The sequence below is a fragment of the Etheostoma cragini genome, chromosome 11, assembly GCF_013103735.1.
Source record: "Etheostoma cragini isolate CJK2018 chromosome 11, CSU_Ecrag_1.0, whole genome shotgun sequence".
Classification (NCBI taxonomy): Eukaryota; Metazoa; Chordata; class Actinopteri; order Perciformes; family Percidae; genus Etheostoma; species Etheostoma cragini.
In genome coordinates, this window is record NC_048417.1 from 7,982,726 (window position 1) to 8,004,916 (window position 22,191).

At 40.1% G+C, this 22,191-nt stretch overlaps 1 protein-coding gene across 4 annotated transcripts in view; it reads left to right on the forward strand.

Annotated features, from left to right (window-relative positions):
- Positions 1–22,191, forward strand: part of sema5ba (sema domain, seven thrombospondin repeats (type 1 and type 1-like), transmembrane domain (TM) and short cytoplasmic domain, (semaphorin) 5Ba) — a 159,053-nt gene that overhangs the window by 114,220 nt on the left and 22,642 nt on the right. For 3 of the 4 annotated variants that reach the window (XM_034884968.1, XM_034884967.1, XM_034884970.1), the window contains 3 exons: positions 9,395–9,530; positions 10,769–10,976; positions 11,442–11,649. In XM_034884968.1, the coding sequence (XP_034740859.1) occupies positions 9,395–9,530; positions 10,769–10,976; positions 11,442–11,649 (552 nt within the window). The remainder of the gene's footprint in view (positions 1–9,394; positions 9,531–10,768; positions 10,977–11,441; positions 11,650–22,191) is intronic. The other variant, XM_034884969.1, reaches the window with a different exon arrangement.

Below are 22,191 nucleotides of genomic sequence, written 5' to 3' on the forward strand. Positions count from 1 at the left end.
TCTTCGGCATCTTCTGCTGCTGTAGCCCATCTGCCTCAAAGTTCGACGTACTGTGCGTTCAGAGATGCTCTTCTGCCCACCTTGGTTGTAACGGGTGGTTATTTGAGTCACTGTTGCCCTTCTATCAGCTCGAACCAGTCTGGCCATTTTCCTCTGACCTCTGGCATCAACAAGGCATTTCCGCCCACAGAACTGCCGCTCACTGGATGTTTTTTCTTTTTCGGACCATTCTCTGTAAACCCTAGAGATGGTTGTGCGTGAAAATCCCAGTAGATTAGCAGTTTCTGAAATACTCAGACCAGCCCTTCTGGCACCAACAATCATGCCACGTTCAAAGTCACTCAAATCACCTTTCTTCCCCATACTGATAATCGGTTTGAACTGCAGGAGATTCTCTTGACCATGTCTACATGCCTAAATGCACTGAGTTGCCGCCATGTGATTGGCTGCTTAGAAATTAAGTGTTAACGAGCAGTTGGACAGGTGTACCTAATAAAGTGGCCGGTGAGTGTATATCCTGCATTTGTGCTCTAATTTAATATCACTAAAATAGCAAGAGGAATACTTAAAGCCAGAAACGTCCTGAAATTTATCATCTAAATTAGCTCAGTGTGTGGGGATGATGATGAAAACAAATTGGGGAATAAAGGTTGAGAATACTTTTAGACCAGTTAATCTTGAGTCTGCCATTTAGCCTCTGTTATGTATTTAGAGTGACAAAATATCTACAAAAAATGTAATTAGCTTTTGTTTGCACACCACACCGGACGACCAGAGGACCAGACAGTCCTTAAATGTCTGTCCATGCGTTATATTCCTACACATCCGCAATTTCCCCGCTATAGAACAAATAAAACTTTTTATCTTATCTTATCTTACATTCCCGTCACTGTTGGAAGAATGAACAATCCCACAAAACAAACTGCAGCTGTGCTAAAGAGCCCTTTTAACACCAACCACAATGTTATCGTGGGAACATTGACAAAAGTGAGATCAAAACACTTCAACTCATACTTCTTTTAATTTAGACCTCAGATATCATCACTTGATAAAGTTTGGTACTCCATCATTTTCCCACCTATACAGAGAAGGACAATTTTTTAGTGTTTAGAGCTGCCGCCTGCTGCTGCTAATAATTAGTTTGGATGCATGCAACTCCCAGCCGAGCTGGATACATACATATATACTGACTCACACTCCTTCTGGTGTTTGATTGCTTCAGGTGGGGGGTGTCACACACTTCATTACAGAGAGGAAACACTGAAAGTCAAAGTGTGGAGACCTGATCTCCTGTTATTCTTTTTATGGTATAAACACTGCCTGACGAGAGGATGGTGGCTTTCACTCAGTGTGTTAACGCTGTCCAACACCGTAGTCTGGAGCATGATCTCAACATAGATGTTGCTTCTAATAATTACTCTGCAGATTGCCATGAGATTCACATATAAAATGTTTGGGTCCCCAGGGAATATGATAGAAAAATAATATTATTGTGCATTTGGACAAGACTTTTATTTTGTGCAATGTAATGAACATTGCAATCTCTGGGGTCCATTAGGTGGACACTGGAGTAAGAATTACAAAAGGAAAACTTAAAGGAATAGTCCAACATCTTTGGAAAAGTGCTAATTTTTTTTTTTCTGGACGTTAGATGAGCCGATCAATAACAGAAGTTAGACCCAATGCACATTACACATTAATATTACAGAGTCTTACAGAGCACACCTGACAAATTATATTCCTTTCTTTCATATGTGTTCTGTGTTCTGTCAGGAGAAAAGTTGAATCCTGCCTCTCACCTTGTGCTCCTTCACCTTTTAAGCTGCTGTTATTTACCACCACATGGCTGCTTTCCATCAGCATGCAGCAATCTTTAGCAACTGAGCGAAAAAGAGAGCGAGGAATTGGTAAAGTGACAAAAAAGGAAAGGCAGGGGGATAAAGAGAGAGGGAGGGAATGAGAAGAGGTAATGAGAAAAATCAGTGAGCTCCAAGCTTTTGTCCATCGTCCTTTGTGTATTATTTTTCTGCCCTTCCTTTCTGAAGCAACTCATCGGTCCTCCCTCCAAAACCGCCTCCCTCATCGGGGTTGGATATGTTAATGCAATCACCGCAAACACTGTCTCCATCTGTCTGGCCTAAATTAAACAGGCTCACAGCTGCTCCCAGGAGTTCGGGGCTGTAAAACTGAGCAGGCAGACTTGGAAGTGAGTACTTATCCTTTCTGTCTGCTCACAATGTGGGAAAAGTCTCAATACTGTGGTGACCTCCTCTCTTCCTGTTGCTCTTTTGATGTATCCAATTATGCTCCATAAATGACTAGGGTGGCTTCTTAAATATTGTATTACCCATCCATTGTCTTCCAATTGTTGGGGAAGCGACTTCTCAATGAATCAACAGGAAAACATGCACTTTTATTTTTAATTGAATGTTTCAGTTGGTCAAATATGAGGATTTATTATTTATTGTTTTCTGGGTTTTATTTCATTGTAAATTAAAGATCTTTGGGATTAGTTGGACTAAACCCAACCTAAAAGCTATGAAGATTGAAGTATTTCCCACTTTTTTCTTACATTTTACTGATCAAACAATTCAATTTCTACTCCAGCGATTTAATATCACAACACCAGAAAGTTTAGGGACTTTTGCAGTTATTTTCAAAAGACTGGTCCCAAGCGCAGCAGCAGAAGCTGAGATATCTTCATTTATTGCCCCTTGTATGCATCAAGTTCACAAAGACTGGCTACTACACTTCCCATAATGCAAATCAATATCCGCTCTTAGGTAGATCCCATTCTGCTTCATGAGCACCCATATTTCACCCCCACACTCCCTATTAGTAGTTAGTGCTTATAAAAGTAACCCTTTTTTATCTCATCGAAGATAGCATCTAACTCTAGCTGAGTAGTGCTTCTCAAAAACTGATTTTGATGTTGAAAATCTGTGGAGTGCCCCTTTAATCAATCAAAAGAAAAAACATACAGGAGATCAATCAGTGACAGAAATAGTCATTCTGGCCCTGCTTGAGATAAGAAGAGAGCGAGAGAGAGAAAAAAGAGGAAGGGAATAAGGAAGGAAATGATTCAGCTGTAATTTTATTGAGAGGTGCAGCAGCTAGCGGAGCCTGTCAAGCGGTTATGTAGTGGAGGGTTTTAGCATTCCATCAGAATAAGGACACTTAAGACCTCAGAGCACGACCAGGTCTTTTAATTAACTCCAGGCCCTTATTGGCAGGGTCCCTCACAGCGAGCGAGATTCTCCTGCTGAGATGTCTAACCTGCCATTACTTACTAATTATGAGCCTCCTTATCTATTCCTGGGTGACTTCACTGACCCATCCACTTCACTAGTTCTTTGAGGGACTCATACAGTATCTGAGAGGTTGAGGGCGGGATGAGGACTGCTGAAAAAATTGGTCCCATTAATTGATTATTGTTCAAATTATTCAACACAGTTATAATATATGATTTTTGTTGTCATTTATGAGGCAAAACTGCAAAAACATTTTGCTGGCTTCGTCTTCTCAAATGTAAGAATTTTAAAGTACGTTGTTAATTTTATATTTTTTAACTGTTGCTCGGACAAAAAAAAGCAATTTAAAGAAATCTTCTTGGGTTCTGAGAATTTGTGAAGGTGATTTTGATATGATAAGAGGTCTAGACTGTCTCTAGACCTCTGAATGACCACATCTTGATTTTTTTCAATGATTCAAATTCTTTAGGTCTGCTGTTTACCTGGTTGGGGAAACGACCGAGGTTAACCCTCAACCTGTTTGACCATCCTACAAGCACTTCTGATGGAGAAGTACTGACCTCAGCCTTTTTAAAACAAAGCTTAAGACCCACTTTTTAAAATTAGCTTTTAATTCTGACTAGGGCGATACTGTCTTTTAGGTGTCCTCCTTCTGTCTGCTCCTTTCTTTGAATTTCTGGAAGGCTTTTAATGTCCTGCAGCGCTGCACCACTACAGCACTTTTAATATTATCTGTATGTTTTGTATGTGTTATGTATTGTTTTATGGCTTTGTTGTAAAGCACTTTGGGTACCTTTCGGCTATTGTAAAGGGCTATACAAATAAACTTGATTGATTGATTGATTGAGAATACGAGCGCCTTAAGTCAACTTACAAAAAAACTACTCTAAAATCCTAATTTCTTTCATTATTGTGAAATACATTACATTTATTGCTCCTAGCAAATGTTTGGCTCTACTGAAAATGAGGTATGGGCAACAACAACAAAAATGACCCTCCTTTTCCAAACAGTACGCTAATAACTTGAACTATGATGATGTCAGTCTGAATAATGACTTTAAACAAAAGGGCAATTCAGTCTGATTATTAGGCTATTATCAGGCTAAATAATAATAATAGAAACCTTATGCTCACTCGCTATCGTTAAACCTGACATTTGCACAGAAGTCCTCTTAGGGATCCTGAAATCCCTCCAATCCATAGCATATGAAAATGTGATGAGATCAGACTCGACGTGGGAGAAAAATGATATGGTGTGCAGCCGACTGAAGCAAGCCACATAACTGTGTAATATTTCTGATTTTATACAACGTTCTTTTCCCGTCGCATCAACTTGCTGACGTCAAATCTACCTTGAAATGAACTGCGGGCCCCCAGTGGAAGACCGGGCCTGATCTGAATACAGTTTTTCAGAATCTGCTGTTTGTGTATCTGCTTTTTTATCATTCCTGTCACAGATATTGTTTTTAATTAAATCCAATATTTGAACTTTGTTTGGTTTTCCTCACTTAGGGCCAGGTTGCATTTGAACTGGGTTTATACTGGGTTTCAAATACTTTAGTGATCAAATTTTCCCGCTACAATGCAATCATACTCCGTGAACTGTGCACTTCTTTACAATAGCTCAATTTGAACGCCTCAACTTTTGTGCCACCTACTGAACCTGTGGTGTTGCTTTAATGTTTATTGTAGGTGTTGCTGACTCAGTCTGCTTCTGAATGTGACTGTTTTGGGCCAAAGTGTCTAGCGTATTATTTTCCAGGATAAAAATATATATGGATAATCTTAGCAGCCTTGGTTCAATTTTTGGTCCCTGCAGCCATGTAGCTCTGCTGAGTGGGCCCTTTTGCTTTTCTGCTGTTACCTAGGTATTCACTGAGGTTGAAACATTGGCCCTAATGTAGTTTTAGCTGTTCCTTTTCACATGAAACAAGGTTAGATGCATTACCCAAAAACCTGGGGTTTCAGCTGGAGTCTTTCTGCAATGATATGCATGTATACAATAGATGTCAAATGTATTTAGGTAGCACGTTAAACACAAATGTTGACCAAAGTGCTTTTCAAGATAAGTTAAGAGTGCAATAATATAAAAAAAAATGTAAATGGCAAAGAAGAATGAAATGTAGATAAATGGAAGAATATTGCATATTGTATAGTACAGCAAACCACTTAACAATAAAGACATAATATGACAGATCATGTAGTGATAACAAACCAAAAAGCTAAGGAAAACGAAAAGGAAGATCATTTACAGCAACATCAGGGGATCTTGTTTAAATGTGCAGTAACAACTATACCAGCCGCCAACCTAAAGAGATAAGATTATAGACTGAGATGCACATCAGCCACTTATGTGTACCAGACAGACTCACTGGTGTTCTGATCTAGTGATTGTGACTTGCACAAGGCCGAACAGCCAGGCTGAGTGAGGAGTTCATTACCTTTCTAATACTTCTTTTGGGGGCCTGAACTGAGCTACACATCCAATCCCTTCTGTCCCGTCATCTGCAACGACGTGCCCTGGGTATCAGGCTGGCTGACGGTGGTGAAACAAGCATTCCGTTCTTTTACTTGAAGAATAAGGCAGGCGTTGTTCTAAATCCTTCTTATTGTCAACAAATCTTGTGAAAAGACCAAAACCAACAATGCATTAATCCCTCTCTCAGTACTTTCCGACTTCTCTTTGACACTCCAGCCCAAATCCATTGGTCCCTTTTTAAATACGTGAATCATAAATTAAAAAGAACTGGCCAAAAGAACACCTTTTTAACAGCTGTGTACTAAAGTTTTAAAATGTTGCTCAAACCCCAATAAACACCTCTTTTTTTTCTCACTATTTTCTGCTTATTCCACATTTGGTGCGCATTTGGAGTATATTGTATGGAGGCCGACAGGGGCAAACGCACTGCAACTTAAGAAAACACATGCGATGAATGGATGTTCTTCAGGCCTCTAGGGGGAGCGTTAAGTGGAACAGCTTGATTTTTGATCCCATTGGAGGGGATCATGATGGGGGAATGATGTTTTCTTAATTTGCTTGTGTTTTGTCTATTTGCATGTTTTGGGGTTTTTTTGTGTGCTTTTGCCCTTGTTGGCCAGCGTAATTTCTAGCAGCAAGGCGGTGTATGTTGGATTCACGCACAATAAACTACAGTGTTTATGTGATGGTAATGAAGGAACATGTCACCCTGTGCAATGATGTGGCTCATTTATGTATTTTTTAAATATATATTGGACAACAATAGAGCCCTTCAGCACAGAGCAATGTTTCAGGCTTTGGATATACAGTACACCCAATACTTGTTAGTAGGATCAGTTCATTTATGGCGTTGGTCTTTATATGGAATTTGTCAACAGTAACAAAAAAGAAGAATATCACATGCCTTATTCATTCATTGACATATTGTAGGATTATTATTTGACATCTGGGATTCATTCATTAGTTGGCAGCATTTTAATGTTACCTGAGAAGTGGAGAATTTGGTTAACAACACGGGATATGAGGAGATGATAAAAGGGTGATGAATTCTGTAAAACATTGTGACAGGAAATTAAGAAGCATTTCAGAAGGCAACCAGTGACAGGATGAGGCTGTTGGGATGACATGAATCATTTGAAGAAGGAGCTTCACTCATATGTGATCATCATGGTGGTGTAGGGCCTCAGAGAGCGGCAGCAAACAGCATAGCAGATGTCAAACAGCTTTTCAATCACTTTCCCGGGCTTTTAAGCAGACTCAAAACATATGGGTTGCATCCATTAGTGCGATAGACTGTGTTCCTTTCGGTGCTCCATTTCGCACTGTTCTTCTTGCATTATCCGCAGCAACTCACTGTCAAAGTAGAGATCTCAAATAATGCGGGTGCAGTGTCAGGCTTTCTGTAGTAAAGTTTGGCTTTAATGCAAGCTATAGCTACAGTTCAACCACAAAGCCACAGTTTAACTTTCTTTTATCTCAAACTTTGTGTTTGTGTGTGTGACTGTGAGAAGTGTTGTGGCTGCTGCTCACTTATTGCATTTTGTTTGCCTGTGGTTTTCTTCCAGTTGGGTTTTGGTTACTGCTGGTTCCCCACAGCACTCACTCAGCTTCACACTCTTTTTTTCTGCCTCTCTGTCACTCTTGTCTCCAACAGAGCTTTTGCAAAAAAAAAAGTCATTTTGACAGGACTCTGGAGACTGTTCTTCTCTGCAGCCTGCGAGTCAGTCAATGAGCCACCTGTTTGGTCTCCCCTGTTGTTTAGCCAGAGCTCATTTGGAGTTGCACAGCGCTTTTTCCAAACTGCGGTAATGACAGAAACCATTAGCTTCATCACAATCCTTAACTTGATCTCTGAGAAAGTATTGTTCAAAATAAAAACCAACAAAAGCAGTCACAGATGTCTTCAGCGGAAACATTCTAGTGGTAGAAATTAAGGATATTAAACCCAGAGGAGGATAATCCAAAGAAAAAAAGGAATGAAGACTTTTTCTTAAAAATGGGTTTCTTCTGTATAAAGACTTTTGATTGATGCATTTTGTTATATTAATTAACACTTCTTCCCAGGTTATGCGGTATCAGTACAATTTTCCAGTGAATTTGATGGTAAAGATAAAACTCAAATTATTTAGTAAATGGAATTTTTTAGCATATATTCTCTTCATATATTGTTCCCAGAAGTCAAGACTACAAATCCTTGCATAATCCATAAATCTGTTCTAATCTAGAAGCATATAAAAAGGTGCTCCTTGATCTTAGGTCTTACATCATAATCATCAAATGTATATAGTTTTTCTTCTGTTTCAAAGGTAATCCAGTGATTGTTGTCTGGACGTCCATGGTTACAGTGCAAACACAAACTGTTTGGAGTTAATTCATCATGAATTTTCATGGTTTAAATGAAAGCCATTCTAGGCTAAAATAAATCACACTCCCTGTGTGCATCTCCCAAAGCATTAAAGGATCTATAGTGGCAAAAACAGTATATTTAAAATAGATTTATGTGTTTGTTTTACATTTTCTGACATTACCAAGGCCCAGAATGTCCCATAAAAACAGTTTTTATATACCCAGAATACTCTCCTCTAGCATATCCAAGCCATGGACATTTTTTTACATTATTAAAAACTTTCTTAAAACATGTAAAGTACCAGTACCCAGTCAAATGATGGCATTTCTAAACCGCCTCTAACTGTAAATACACAGTGTGACATGCCTGGCTAAGAGAAGACAATTAAAATTAAGGGAATGCCAACTGAGTAAAAGCAGCCTGAGGGTTGATAGCAACAGATTTAGGCCTCACCCAAACCATTAAGCAAACCCTGGGATGCAGAATTTTCAGCAAGTAGCAGCCTTTACTGATTTATTCTTCACCCAAGGTAACAAAACGACTCACAAAGCACCATGAGGTTCTTACAGTAGTTTTTATTTCTCTGCTTTGCTGTCTGAGTCTCTCTCTCTGTGTCTCATTCCGTGTCTTTCTTGCTCTCGCACTATAATGTTATTACTTACTATTTTCGAACTTATGGTTTATCAGCATCCCACAAGCCATGCCAAGGCAGCAGGCTGTTTACTGGGTAGTAAAAAGTCTCAGCGTTGCTGGGTGTAAGGAGAAAGGGGGGGGACAGTCAGCAGTAGCAGGCAGTTAAGAAACTCATTACCTTGCAGCACATTACGGCCCAAGAGCGTCAGGATAATAACTTTACTCACACTGCCAGTTTAGCTGGGGTTTACTCTTGAACGTGACACCTCTGAGGCGACTGTGTGTGTGTGTGTGTGTGTGTGTTTGCACGTAATCTGTGCAACTGCCTCCTATATCCTCAGCTTAATACTGTCCCCATTCACTGTGCAGCGCTGATAGCATAGCTTAGCCTCCAGCACACAAGCCAGCAATGTAGCGCCTGTTCAGCGCAGGTATAAATGATAGGATTTCCATTAAGGGGATGGAACACATTACAAAATGGCTTTATTACACAGCCGGGCACTGCTGATTTCTGATATGGCTTCACATTGACTGCCAACATGTAAACTGTTGTGAATATTATTCTTGAAATAATTTCTTTATTTTTTTACCCTCTCTCTCTCTCTCTCTCTCTCTCTCTCTCTCTCTCTGCTTCCTGCTATCTTCCCTTGCTGTCTTGTCTTTCCTATCCATCTCACTATAAAGCAACAGTATAGCAGCATCTGCGGTCTGTGCCTTCAACCTGAGCGCCATCTCCCAGGCCTTCAATGGGCCCTTCCGCTCCCAGGAAAACCCTCGCTCCACCTGGCTTCCCACTACAAACCCCATCCACAACTTCCAGGTTAGTTTAACTACTTCCGTACAAGACTGATATTGTCTGATACTTGATACTTGATACTATCTGATAAATCAATCCATGTTAGCAACAAAAAGCATCTTTTTGTGCAAAGTTGTTGCTTGTACTGTAAGAGACAGAGAGGCAACAATAAGTCAATTTGTTATACAGCCCGAAATCACATGCATGTCTCAGAGAACGTTTGAATCTTTACCACATACAAGTACCTCCATCTTTTTGATTTGGATACAGAGCATGTCTGGTCCAGTACCTCTAGGAATTAGTAATGTGATCACTAAAAAAGATCTTTCTGGAAGAATGCTTGCCAATTTTTCTAATGGCTGCAGTTTTTGGCAAAAAAACCCAAGTCAAATTCAAATTGGGTCTCAATCCCAACAAAAATTAATTTCTATGTAACTACTGTGGAAATTGCTTGATAACATGTCTTCTCAGACAGTTCTTGTTCCCAGCCTGTCCCTCTCCAATGAAAACTATCTTAATTAGATCTTTTTAATTTAGAAAAACGGAACCATCTCTAATCTGGTATCTAACCAATTGGTTTCTAGAGGTTGCTTGCGAAGCAACACAGCATGGTTGGAAACAATTAGGTAACATTACAGACTGAATTCATCTGCAAGACCCTGAAGTCTCTATTTCAAAAAGAAAATTATGAAATATGAAAAAAGTGATTATTATCATCAGATATCTAATATTGTAGATATTGTAATATTATTATTATTCATATTATTACTATTATATATTTCCTTCTAAAATTGAAAAAGATCATGCTATATTTCCAAAATCACTTTAAGCATCATTTCAAAAGAGGAAGCTACCGACAAATCTTTATTATCAAAGTATTTATTATATTGAGTCCTAATGAACAAGTAGAAGCTGCAACCTCGGCTTAGCCTTGCAACCGAACACAGCTTTCAGAAGGCTTTTTTATTTCATAGTTATTCTTCTGCAATGTTTCATTTAATTGCTGTGTTATTTCTGTTGTCAGATCACATTCACATTATAGTTTTGTTCCCCAGAAAAAAAGTTTAAATTACTGAGAATAGAATTAAGAATTGAAACAATCTAACCATACGCGTGACTGGGTGTGTGAGGTACTTTAACATTTTTTATTTTTTTTTATTTTCTTGCATTCTCTCTGCCTTCATTTTTCATTTCATTTTCATGTGCCATCCCACATTTTTACATCCTCATCCTTCACTCCCCCCATTTCCTTTCCTCTCCAGTGTGGGACTATAGATGATGAGGGTCCCAACGAGGGCTTGACGGAGCGCAGCCTGCAGGACGCCCAGCGGCTCTACCTGATGAACGACGTGGTCCAGCCGGAGTCTGTTGATCCGCTGGTCATGCAGGATGATGTTCGGTTCTCCAACTTGGTCGTGGACATTGTTCAGGGCATGGACACCCTCTACCATGTTATGTACATCAGCACAGGTTAGTTAAGGAGGAGAAAGGAACAAAACCATGACTTATTTTTGCACAGCTCGCATTACGCAGAATTAGCTTGGTCTGTAGGGACTTGGCTTGGGAATCGGAGGATCCAAGTACAGACTGTGGACTGGTAGCTGGAGAGGTGCCAAGTCCCCTCCCGGGCACTGTTAAGAAGCCCTTGAGCAAGGCACCAAACCCCCAACCGCTCAGGGTGCCTTTAATGGGCAGACACCTCACACTGCAATCTTTTATTAGTGAATGAATAGGTCCTGTTTGGGCATGTGTGTATATTTCAGGTGTGTGTGTAACAAGTAATATATCAGAGTGTGAAATGTAGTTTCCCCCCTTGGGGATCAATAAAGAAATAAGTATATGAAACATACCTTATCTCAAATTTATCATCATATAACATTATTTGCCTGTATACAAGATTGTTGTTATTTCTTCTCATTCTTTTTGTCCGACCAGAATATGGCACCATCTTAAAGGCACTGGCTACGCCCAACAAGAATCTACAAGGTTGTTATTTGGAGGAGATGCAGCTTCTCCCAAAGGGGGTGCGAGAACCAATCCTGAGTCTGCAGATCCTGCACAGCGACAGGTCACTGTTCGTCGGGCTCAACAACCGAGTCCTTAAGATCCCGCTGGAGAGGTGCTCCACCTACAAAACTGAGATGTGAGTACTGCACAACATTTTCAAATCTAGTGGAAAATTGTATCCAGGATGATTATACTACGTATCTAAGCTATCTAAGGAAACCCAAACTTAGCCATATATCAATTTAACATAGAGAGAATGTTGAAAATTCGAAGTAGGAAGGTATACAGGAAAGAAAATCTATGATTTAGGTGCAAAGAAACAAAACAGGACTTAGACCAACAGTTTGTGGGAGATTTAGTTTGTAAAAATTCGGCTTATGGACATTATAGACATGTCATCATTAAGTATGTATTGCATAGTATACACTGACACAATATTTCTTACATAAGTTCAACAACTGGAGTGCTATCCAGCATTGGTGTGGTCACTGCTGCCACTTGTGGTTTGAAAGTTTAATAGAGTTTGAACAGTCCATGCTTCTCCATCAGTATCATTGCCGAACTGAACAAAATGCTGCAACTATTTTAATAAAGAGAATCGTGGTCCTGGATCACGGCTAGTGATCTAATGATGGAGGCATCTGGTGGCCTTGTGGTTAACATACTGGGACTGCAGTGTCCCTGTTTGGATTCAGGACCTTTGTTGCAATTCATTTCTCCTCTCTCTTTCCTCTCATTTGCTGTTTCTTCTGTACTATCTGCACTGATTGTTGTTAGACGGCTCAGAGTTCAACTACAACAACGAAATTATGAGCCATGTTAGGGACAGTAACAACTTTCTGAAAGCAGCAGCAGGGTTTACACACTGTACATTTTATTGTTTATTTTATGGGTTTTGGCACTGGATTTATTTGAACCTGGTTGGTCCTCTATTGGAGTAAATTATCTCTCCTCAACTAGGCTGAATGTCTGGAAGACCTCACCTATAAGCATTAATCATCATTTATCGTGTAATCATTAAAGTCTGTATGGAACTAGACAAATGACTGGGGTGGCATCTGCTCACTAGAGGAAATTAATTTGATAATACAGAGAGCACTGTGACTTTTTTCAGAGGACAAATAAAAAGGGTGGATGAAGATAGCTCATACACTGCCAGACAAGTTTCTCTGAAGGCACATTTGTGTGTGTGAGAGAGAGCTACGAAGCCACAGAGAAAAAGAGAGACCTCTGCCATCTTCAGCTTCAGGTTATTCATGTGAAAATCTACATCTCGGGGGTGAGCTAGGGGAGAAAAGCTCACTGACTGTTTGTCCAACTTTCTGTATCTCATCAGCGCTCTCAATCAGCCGACCACCTCATTCCTTCAACTTCATTTTAGCATACAAATTGCTCAATGCGATTTTCTGTGTGTGTGTGTGGGGGGGGGGGGGGGGGTTGGTGCTTGGATGAGTTCTCATATGTGCGCTGCCTGATGAGTCAGCTCGCTATTTCTACTAAATCCAAACTCCTAGACACATCGGAGCAGACAAACTCACACCACCACCACCAGCTAAGGAACCCATTGCATTTAATAAGATGTGGGTGAGATATGCAAGGTGAGAGAGAGACACAGAGGATCAGGAAGAGAGAGAAAAGCCAAATGAAATATAGATACAGAGGAAAAAGCTAAGCAAGCAGCCGGAGTCCTTTTTATGACACAGTGGGGTGAAACGATAAGAAGAGTGGGCTTCAAGGGCACCAGAAGAGGGGGGGGAGCAGAGGGTGAGATACTGTAGGACAAACTGCGATATTCTGCTCACCTCTGTGGCTCGCTCACTCATACTATTTTCAAACCCACGGAAGTCAACCTGTTTGTCATCGTGACACGTGAGCTTGTCTGAGACTCGTGTAGTAGAAAGTAGAAAAGGGCAGGTGGGTTACGAAGAGTCAGGGGATTTAGAATTAAAGGAGGCTAGGGAGTTAACTAATGCATGGGAATATGACTTTAGCTAGTATTCACATGAACAGTTAATCTGTTGATTAGTGAAAAATACAAATCAAAATTTGCAAGAGCCAACAGTGACAATGTATTAAACAGGGTGTAAAGGCTCAGTAGAAACAGGTTTGAACCCAAAAGCTTGACTCTGGTACAAGGCCAGCTAATAAAAAGTTCTGGGAGGACCTCTAGTTCACCCGTAAAACCTGTGCCCCATGTGAGTCCTTGGCAGCAACCAAATTAGTTTGAATCCAACCTGCTGCCCTTTGCTACCGGAAACAGACATTTAAATAATTTACAATGTATTTACACAATAATCCCTCTTATTTTCCTGCATCCCCCCTTTCCTCCCCACTTTCCTTTCATTTTCCAGCTGCTCCTTGATACAGCAATAAACGCCCTGAAATATAGTCTTAAAAAATAATAATTCAGTTTATTCAACGTCGAAAGCAGGCAGGCAGGGGACCCCCCCTTGGACTGACCAAGGGGGGGTCAGTCCTGCAATGAGGGGTCACAACAGGCTAAACTCAGGCAAGCAGAGAAAATAGTTGTAGTGCCAGGACAGAAGGAGGAATGAATGGAAGGAGTGGTAGGATCTAAAACGACAACAGAGTTAGTACCTGGCATGGGAAAGCAGAGAGCAGAAATAGGCTGACATTGTAACCCGAAAAGTGTTTGGTGTTTTAAGCCCCCAACGTCACTAGGATTAGGCAATTGTTAGGGTTAGGGTTAAAGGGAGGATTAGGTGCCTTGAAGTCAACGGCCGCAGTGCTACCTGGAAGTTGACGTTAGGGCGTTAAAACACCATTGGGCCAGAGAAAAGCAGAACATTATCACGCTGGAAAAGATAGTGTTCCAAGTAAGGAGCTTGTTTTACTGTTCAACCACAAACACTCTCACAGCAGAGGGTTACATCATTAGCTTAGAAAAAGTTATTTGTGTTGATAGATATTAACAAATAGGTTTGAAAGGGGCAGACTCCAACATTTTGTCGATCTTTGTATTTAACCAACTCTGACTGCGGGATAGCGGCCTTGTCTTTTCACTTTAGAGTACTGGAAATGTTAATAATGGGTTCTAAGACAAGGACAATTTTTTGCTGAAATGGAGTCTTTTTTTTCAGGTCTCACAAAGCTGATTGACACAGATTTAGATTCTTTTACTATAACATATGACAACAGACAACTTAACCTAGTGGGTTATGGAGCTGGAAAGCATTTGTACCTACCTATGCATGAAATCTAAAGCTGCTGATCTTGAGGAAATACAGCAGGAGGCAACATTTGTGAATTATTGACCAACTGGAATCTGTTGAGGCAGCTCGCCCACAGCCAACAATTTTTCTCTAAGGTGCTTGTCAGGACCTTCTAGAGAAAAGCTTAATTCCCCTCCAGAAATACAATCAGGCTCACCATTACACAGCTCCTAAACCTGGTCCCAATGTGCCCAGTATTGCTATGTCTGCAGCTGTTCCAGATTACACTTGTTGATTCAGGGCTTGCAAAACTAGGAAACTGGAGAATCACACCCAACATGCTGTATTTGCATAAATAAATATTGCACTCTAAGAATAGCAATTGAACACAATTTCTTGAATTCAAAACAAATTTGTGAATTTATTCATTTTTGGCCAAATCAATCACAAAAACGACATGAAATGTTCAGGAGATTGGGTTATGTGTCACGCTACTGGGAAAAGTACTAATTACAATAACTTCTGGTACCACATTATCGCCCAGCTCCAGTCTCGCGCTTTCTGTTTTTTCTTTCTTTTTTTTCTTTTGTTACTTTTCCTGTCTACCGTTCTGGGTTTTCACTGTTCAGTGTGAAAAAAAAAGACCCATCTGCCATCCTCCTTCTTTATCTGAACACACTCTCAGTCATTGTACTGCTGACTGAATGAGCCATTTTCCTCATCTCCTCTGCATTGTGTGTGGTCGTCCCATTCACACACAGCCATACATCCATTCACGCACTGATAACAGCTGAATATACTCAGATGTTTTTTTAGCTGACGGCGGCTCATCAGCACCCACACATGCTGCTTTTTCCAATCTCACACATACACACACACACATTTGTATAAACAGTGAAAAATTGTAGTATTTACAGTACACAGAAGGTGATTTGTATATAACTTATCCGATTTGTTAGAAAAAATGTCAAGCTGTTACTGGCATAAAGGATGGACTGTGGATGTCCAGTACAGTAGGTGAATGTACTATAGGTGTGCATGTTTGTAATTGTTTAAACATGAAGTAACAGTTTAGCTTACGGTAGCACACATTATGCTGGTGTAAATGCCTGTGCGGTTGTTGAAAACTCAATTATGTTTAGGTGTTTTTGATGTTCACGTTTCCTTTTCTTATTGATCCCTGTAGGCGGCTCTGGCGAGTTTTGCAACCCTGAGAGTAGAATAACATTTAAATCATCATCTTTAACTGAAGTGCTTTTTTGTTACAGTGCTAAACCTTTTAGTGATAGCTGGCAGACAAATGCTTCAGCTTGTGTGTGTGTGTGCACACATGCCTGTGTGTGTTTGTCCTCTATTTGTGGTAATTATATTTGACCTGGCCAATTGGCACCTGTGGCTAACAGTACCGCTCTGTCCTCCACCCAGTCCCTATCTCGCTCTGTTGGTGAAGTGATTTATTTTGAAGTGATTTATTTTGGGCGTAGCGACGTGCTAGCTTAGCTGTAATGTTACATCCATCAGGGTTTTTCATTTTCTCCTTTCACTGACAGTAGAAAAGAAGTCAATGCTGCTATATACACAATGAAACTACTGGACTCACTCAGAACAGTAGGTTTGTGCCACCTCCTACAAAAAGCCAACTTAGAAAGTACAGTACTTTTTTTCAAAACTTTTGTCAAAACTGAATGTGTCAATCAAGCTGTTTTTGACTATTTTTGCAAATGATGGGGAACAGAAAAAGAACAAAACAAGAGAAAGAAAAAGATAACAAAAACAGAAATAACTACAAGGAGAAAACGCTGAATAAATGGGAAGGATAATGTCGGGGAGGATGAAACGGAACAAATTACACTTTCTGTAGCTGTTCTATTCCTGCAGCCAAACTACCGCTCAAACATCTGCTTACATAAACATTATGTTTTAGCACAAGAGGTACAATTGTCCTGCTGGTGATTGTAACATTCCTGCCTTGGAGCCTTGGTTCAATTTGCTGAGTGTGTATGAGCGTGTGGTTGTATGTGTGTGAATAACAGTGACATGGCAGCAGTCATGAGGCCAAGGCAGTTCAGTCTGCATGCAGCATGAATTTAAAACAACATAAGTAAACCACTTAAGGTGGTCATCGGGGAAAACCACTGATCATTAACATATCTGCTTGTGTGTGTGTGTGTGTGTGTCTGTGTGGGAGTGAGTAAGTGAGTGAGTGCGTGTGTGTGTGTGTGCGCCTGCTTGTTAAAACCAGTGTATACTTTAGCATCGGTCCCTATAGGTCCCCTATACAGCGGTGTGGACTTCCCTGTCTGTCTCTGTGTGAGGGAAGCTAACAATCCGGTCCCCAGAAAACCCAATTTACTGTCTGCTGTGGCCGCCAGCCTGTCAGCAGGCCTCTGGAGCTCACTGCTGCTAAGCCTGTTTGACCAATCCGAGGATCACTTCACCGGCCAAGTACTGAAAGAAAAAGGGAGAGATGGTGTCCACACAGTGGATGTATTTGTTACTGCTCCAGATTGCTGTTACTTTTATTACAGGCTTTGTTCTGGCTGCAGCTCAGTGTAATCATTTTGCTCTCTGTCTCTGTCTCTCGTTGCTGTCTATATTGCTTTTTCACCCACCTCTTTCTTCCAGGCCTGATTTGGACCTGCTCTCTGTCTGCTCTGTGTGGCTTCAGCTCCAGCTCGTCACCTCTCAAATTCAAACTACTCTGCTCCCTTTTTGGGGGGAAATTTGTAACATGAGTAATAGGCAAAAAGAAGCAACAGGCTGTGATAGCCAGTTTGGTAGCTACCTTGATTTGCTAAGCTCAGAGGATAATGAATCTCTTACCGAACATGGTAACTTTTTCTGTAAACAAAGACAGAATGTTCGAAACTTTCAGGTGGAATTTCCTTTTGTTAGCCAGCATTGATTGTCGTTTTAATTGGCTGAAATGACAAACGTCGTTGGTATGGGTTAAAATATGTGCCAACAGAATCTGAATTGGAATAATTTATATTTTAATTTTAATTAATAAACTCAAACAATTGCATTGAAGAACTGAATTTTATTTGAATCACATAATTTAAAATTGTATTGTTTAATATGAATTATTGCATTGAAAAACTGAATCTGAATAGTAGAGTTTGAAATTGAATTTATTTGTTTGGAACTGAAATTTATTAAAATATGATCGTCAATGAAAATTCAACTCTCTATATACCTTCACATTCAGGTCTCACAATTTAAATTCAGTTGACAAAATTAAATTCCAAGTTACTGTGACAGACATCCGGATACTTGCAGCGTGCACAAATGACTTCCATTCCATTTATATTTTCTCCAAAATACAACAAGGAGCCTGGCCGAGCCTTTGAAGGACCAGTCCTATCCTTGACTTGAGAATCGTTGTCTATCTATTGATCTGCGCTCGATTGCTCTTCCTTCATCCTTCAAGCACCCGGATTTCTGTCACAGTAACTTCAAATTGAATTTTGAGAACTGAATTTGAATTGTGAGAACTGAATGTGAAGATAAATAGAGAGTTGGATTGTCATTGTTGATCATAATTTATTGGATTTCAGTTCCAAACAAATACATATAATTTCAAACTATGTTATTCAGATTCAGTTTTTCAATGCACTTATTCAAATTTAACAATACCTTTTCAAATTACGTGATTCAAATTCAGTTTTTTAATGAAATTATTCAAGTTTAGCAATTCAAATTCAAATATAAATGATTCAAATTCAGTTTCTGTTGGCACATATTTCAGCCCATACACTGGCAGCAGATTATATCAAATGTAGCTAATAGATGTTTATTTTGTGAGTAAATTGATAGAAAGACCAAGAGCAAAAGATTTGGCTGGGTTGGATATTACTGTATGTATTTGACCAAACATTGTTTTTTTGGGAAAAGAATTGCCACTCACACACACAACTCTACAGAGCTCCCAAAGTCCTGGAAGATGTCTTATCTTGTGTGGTATTGGTAATCTTAGTTTAAAACAATCCAGCTGATGTGTCACTACAGTTTCAGTCGTTGGAATCGAAGACGTTAATGTACAACATATCCATGACTTAAGTTAATTATTATTAGGACCTCTCCATTGTTTGGCTAAAGTAATTTGTAAACATCAAATAGGCTGCCAAAACTGTAGCGCTTCAGTCTTTTAAAAACAATAGTTTCTTACATATTTCCATTGATTCTCATAACTTTACTTGGTTGTAAATGCTGAAACATAGTCAATAAGGGACTCATTAGAGTGGCCCCCTGCAAAGCTGATTTAATACTGGATTTAGAGGATTTAACTAAATTCATATAATTATATCAAACTCCTGCAGTGATTTTCACTGCTGTTCCCGATTTCACCTCTCTTGCTTTTTGTTCTCTTGGATCTCTTGTCTTGTGTTATCTCTGTTTACATTTATTAATGTCTAATCTCTGTCAGTTTCGTGTATTTATGTATGTATCAGCCATCTATTTACTTGCTTTTAAATATTTATATTTTCTCCCCCCTCCTCTCTCTGTCTTTATAATTATAATAATATGTTTTATTTGTAAAGCGCCTTTCTATTCACAAAGCACCAGAAAATATTGTGGCCTGTCTATGCCTCCCATTATTTCTCGGTGATGATGCAGCTCCTTTCATTCATCCGGGGCTAAAGTTTTACGTGGAGAACAGCAGGCATTTTTGGCAGAGAGCCATCTCACATCTCACCCAGCACCATCAGTCTTCAGGCTGACTCCAACTGGGCTTAATTGGATGTATTAGCGCTGAGTGCTCGCAGGAGTTCTCTGTGTTTCTGATTCATCATCAGCAAACTTCCTGCATGGCCAACTCAGACCAGCACAGCGGGGCAAAAGCCCCTGGGATGGGGTCTCTCCCCTGGAGAGAGGATGAGAACTTGGAGCCTGTCACTGGTAGTCTCTTGAGAGTGGCTGCAAAAAATGGCATCACTTATTGTGGAGAGATGGCGAGAGGCCGGCGGATGCAGACATGTTTAACTGAGTCAGACCCTTCAGACAGCCTTTGCTAATGTATTTCCAGAGTGTCAGCGCTACAGCTAATAATGGCTGATTCCAATCCATAATTTATCAGTTCCGGTAATCATATCTGCAATTATACACTGACGGCCAGCCATTAAAGGCGAAGTGAACTATTGTTTTAATGTCTAGTTGTTAAAGGGCGTGTAATAAAAGGAGACACTGGTTTTTACAGCATTCACAAACAATTGAAAATGACAATTTCACCCTCACAGAGAGAATCTGGCAGATTTATCTTCCGATGCCACTCTACTAGACATGTTGTTTTATAGGCTGGTGGGGTTTGTCGCTTGTCTGTTTAAAATTTAACCGGCCATTTTCCATGGCTTCTCTATTTTGATGTAGTGTGCCACTGGGCATGCACACTGCTGAATTAAATATCAGCCTATTCCCTGCGGACTTGTCAAAGCAATGCTCTCACACATGTGGCACACCCACAGTACAAAGACACACCCACCATACACAGACGGGGGAGTATTTAGAATTACACAGAAAATACACTTGATTAAGTACACTCTCTTTCTCTTGCTCACTCACACTCACACACGCGCACACACACACACACACACACACACACACACATACACATACCCACACACACACACAAACACACACACACACACAGTATCTCTCTCACACAGTTTAGATCCCTCACATTCCTGTGTCATCTGCACACTCAGCTTCCTGTTTGAGCTGACATCCCTCTGTTACAGAAATGAGCTTTTTTATTCCCATCTCACTGCCCTCTCTCCGCCCACACTGCCTCTAATTGACTTTTACAGTGGTCCTGTTTTTGATAAACAACGTGCCATCAGGACAGAAAGGCACTGAGAGCGCTTGGCTGGTGTTTTATGCAGCTGCAGAAAGGTCAGAGTAGGATTTAAATGCCTTCAAGCCTTTTTTGTCTCCAGTAGTAAATCTTTATTTATTAAGTGGCCTTAGGTGAAGGAAATTATTGGAGAAAATACTGAGACTGCATACTTGCAGTGTGACCCAATTCGGCCTATGATATCAGTAAAATAAAGTACGTATTCTATATACTGTGCGTCATACTATGCAGTTTTTGCAGTTCATACAAAAGAAATCAATGGACTTTACTGTTTTGCACAGAACAGAAAATGATGCAATATATATTTATGTCAATCCAACTGCCAGTGTGTAAACTTAACAAAGACAGAGCAAAATGTTTTGCCAAAGATTCAATACCTTTTTTGTTTTCCAACATTTTGTTTAAGCTGTTTCACTATCATCTGCAATTTTATTGAATGTGTTGCAGCTCTAAACGGCTACTTTGTTTCCTTTGCGCATTGCATTGTCCATCTAATGCAACGTTTGGTCATACAGTGCATTATAGTACAGATCTGAGACAATGTATTAGCGTACTTTGTGTTTTAGGTGTCTGTGCTACTTGTGCCTGCACCTGTGGGCATATCTTACCCCACATCATTAACCCCTATCCTCACCTGTACTGTTATCAATTTTTTAGCATTTCTTTCCAGTTGATACATTTTCTTCTGGTCTTTAGAGCTTGCACCCTGAACAGCGTTAGATGTATTCCTTTTTTTTTCATATGTTGATCAGCATTTTTCTCTTAATTACTGCAAACAGGGGGAATCCAGGACCAACCCATTCTTTCCCTGAGGTCATAAGCCTCCCAGTCTGCCTGTCGGCACACTTTACCCAGAACTTTTTTCCACCTTTCCCTTTCAATCCAACATTATTTATTCCATCCTTGCACACATTAATTGTTCCACTTAGCTGATCTGTATTGTTTAACTATAATCGTGGGGTCCAAAAACCTGGAGTTCAGTATACTTGTGGGGGTCCAGATAGCTTTGTGGGTCCAAAACGCTGGATTCCACAACTTTAAAGGGCTGTTTTGGAATAGGGTTAGAATTAGTTTATGGTTGGGGAGGGTAAGGGTTAAGGTTAGATATTTAGTTGGGTGAGGGTAAGGGGCTAGGGAATGCATTATATCAATTATAGTTCCCCACATAAATAGTGTCACCAACCTCTGTATGTGTGTGTGTGTGTGTGTGTGTGTGTGTGTGCCTTGAATGAAGAAACGCTCCTCCCTCCGCCATTTCAAATGAACTATTGGGTTCACTGAACTGTGAATTTGTGGCTGACCTCATTATGGTTATGGTTTCATCTGTATCGGAGATTGCATCTGGCGTTCCTATAATAGGGTTGCTTAATTACAGTTTTTTACAATTGCTAAAGGACACTAGACAACACCGAAACCATATGTGCAAAACTCTAACCACAATCTGCATTACCATATGAGCTGTCACCTGAGCTAAACAGTTCACATCACCTGCACAACTCATTCCAAGCAACACAACTCTTAACACACGTCTCAAAACACTGTGAACAATCCTCACTGAGACAACACATACTGTCAGTCAGAACTCACTGAGAGTAAAAACACTAGCATCAAAAACACCAAACAATACAAAAAATACTAATTTCTCATCTTCACA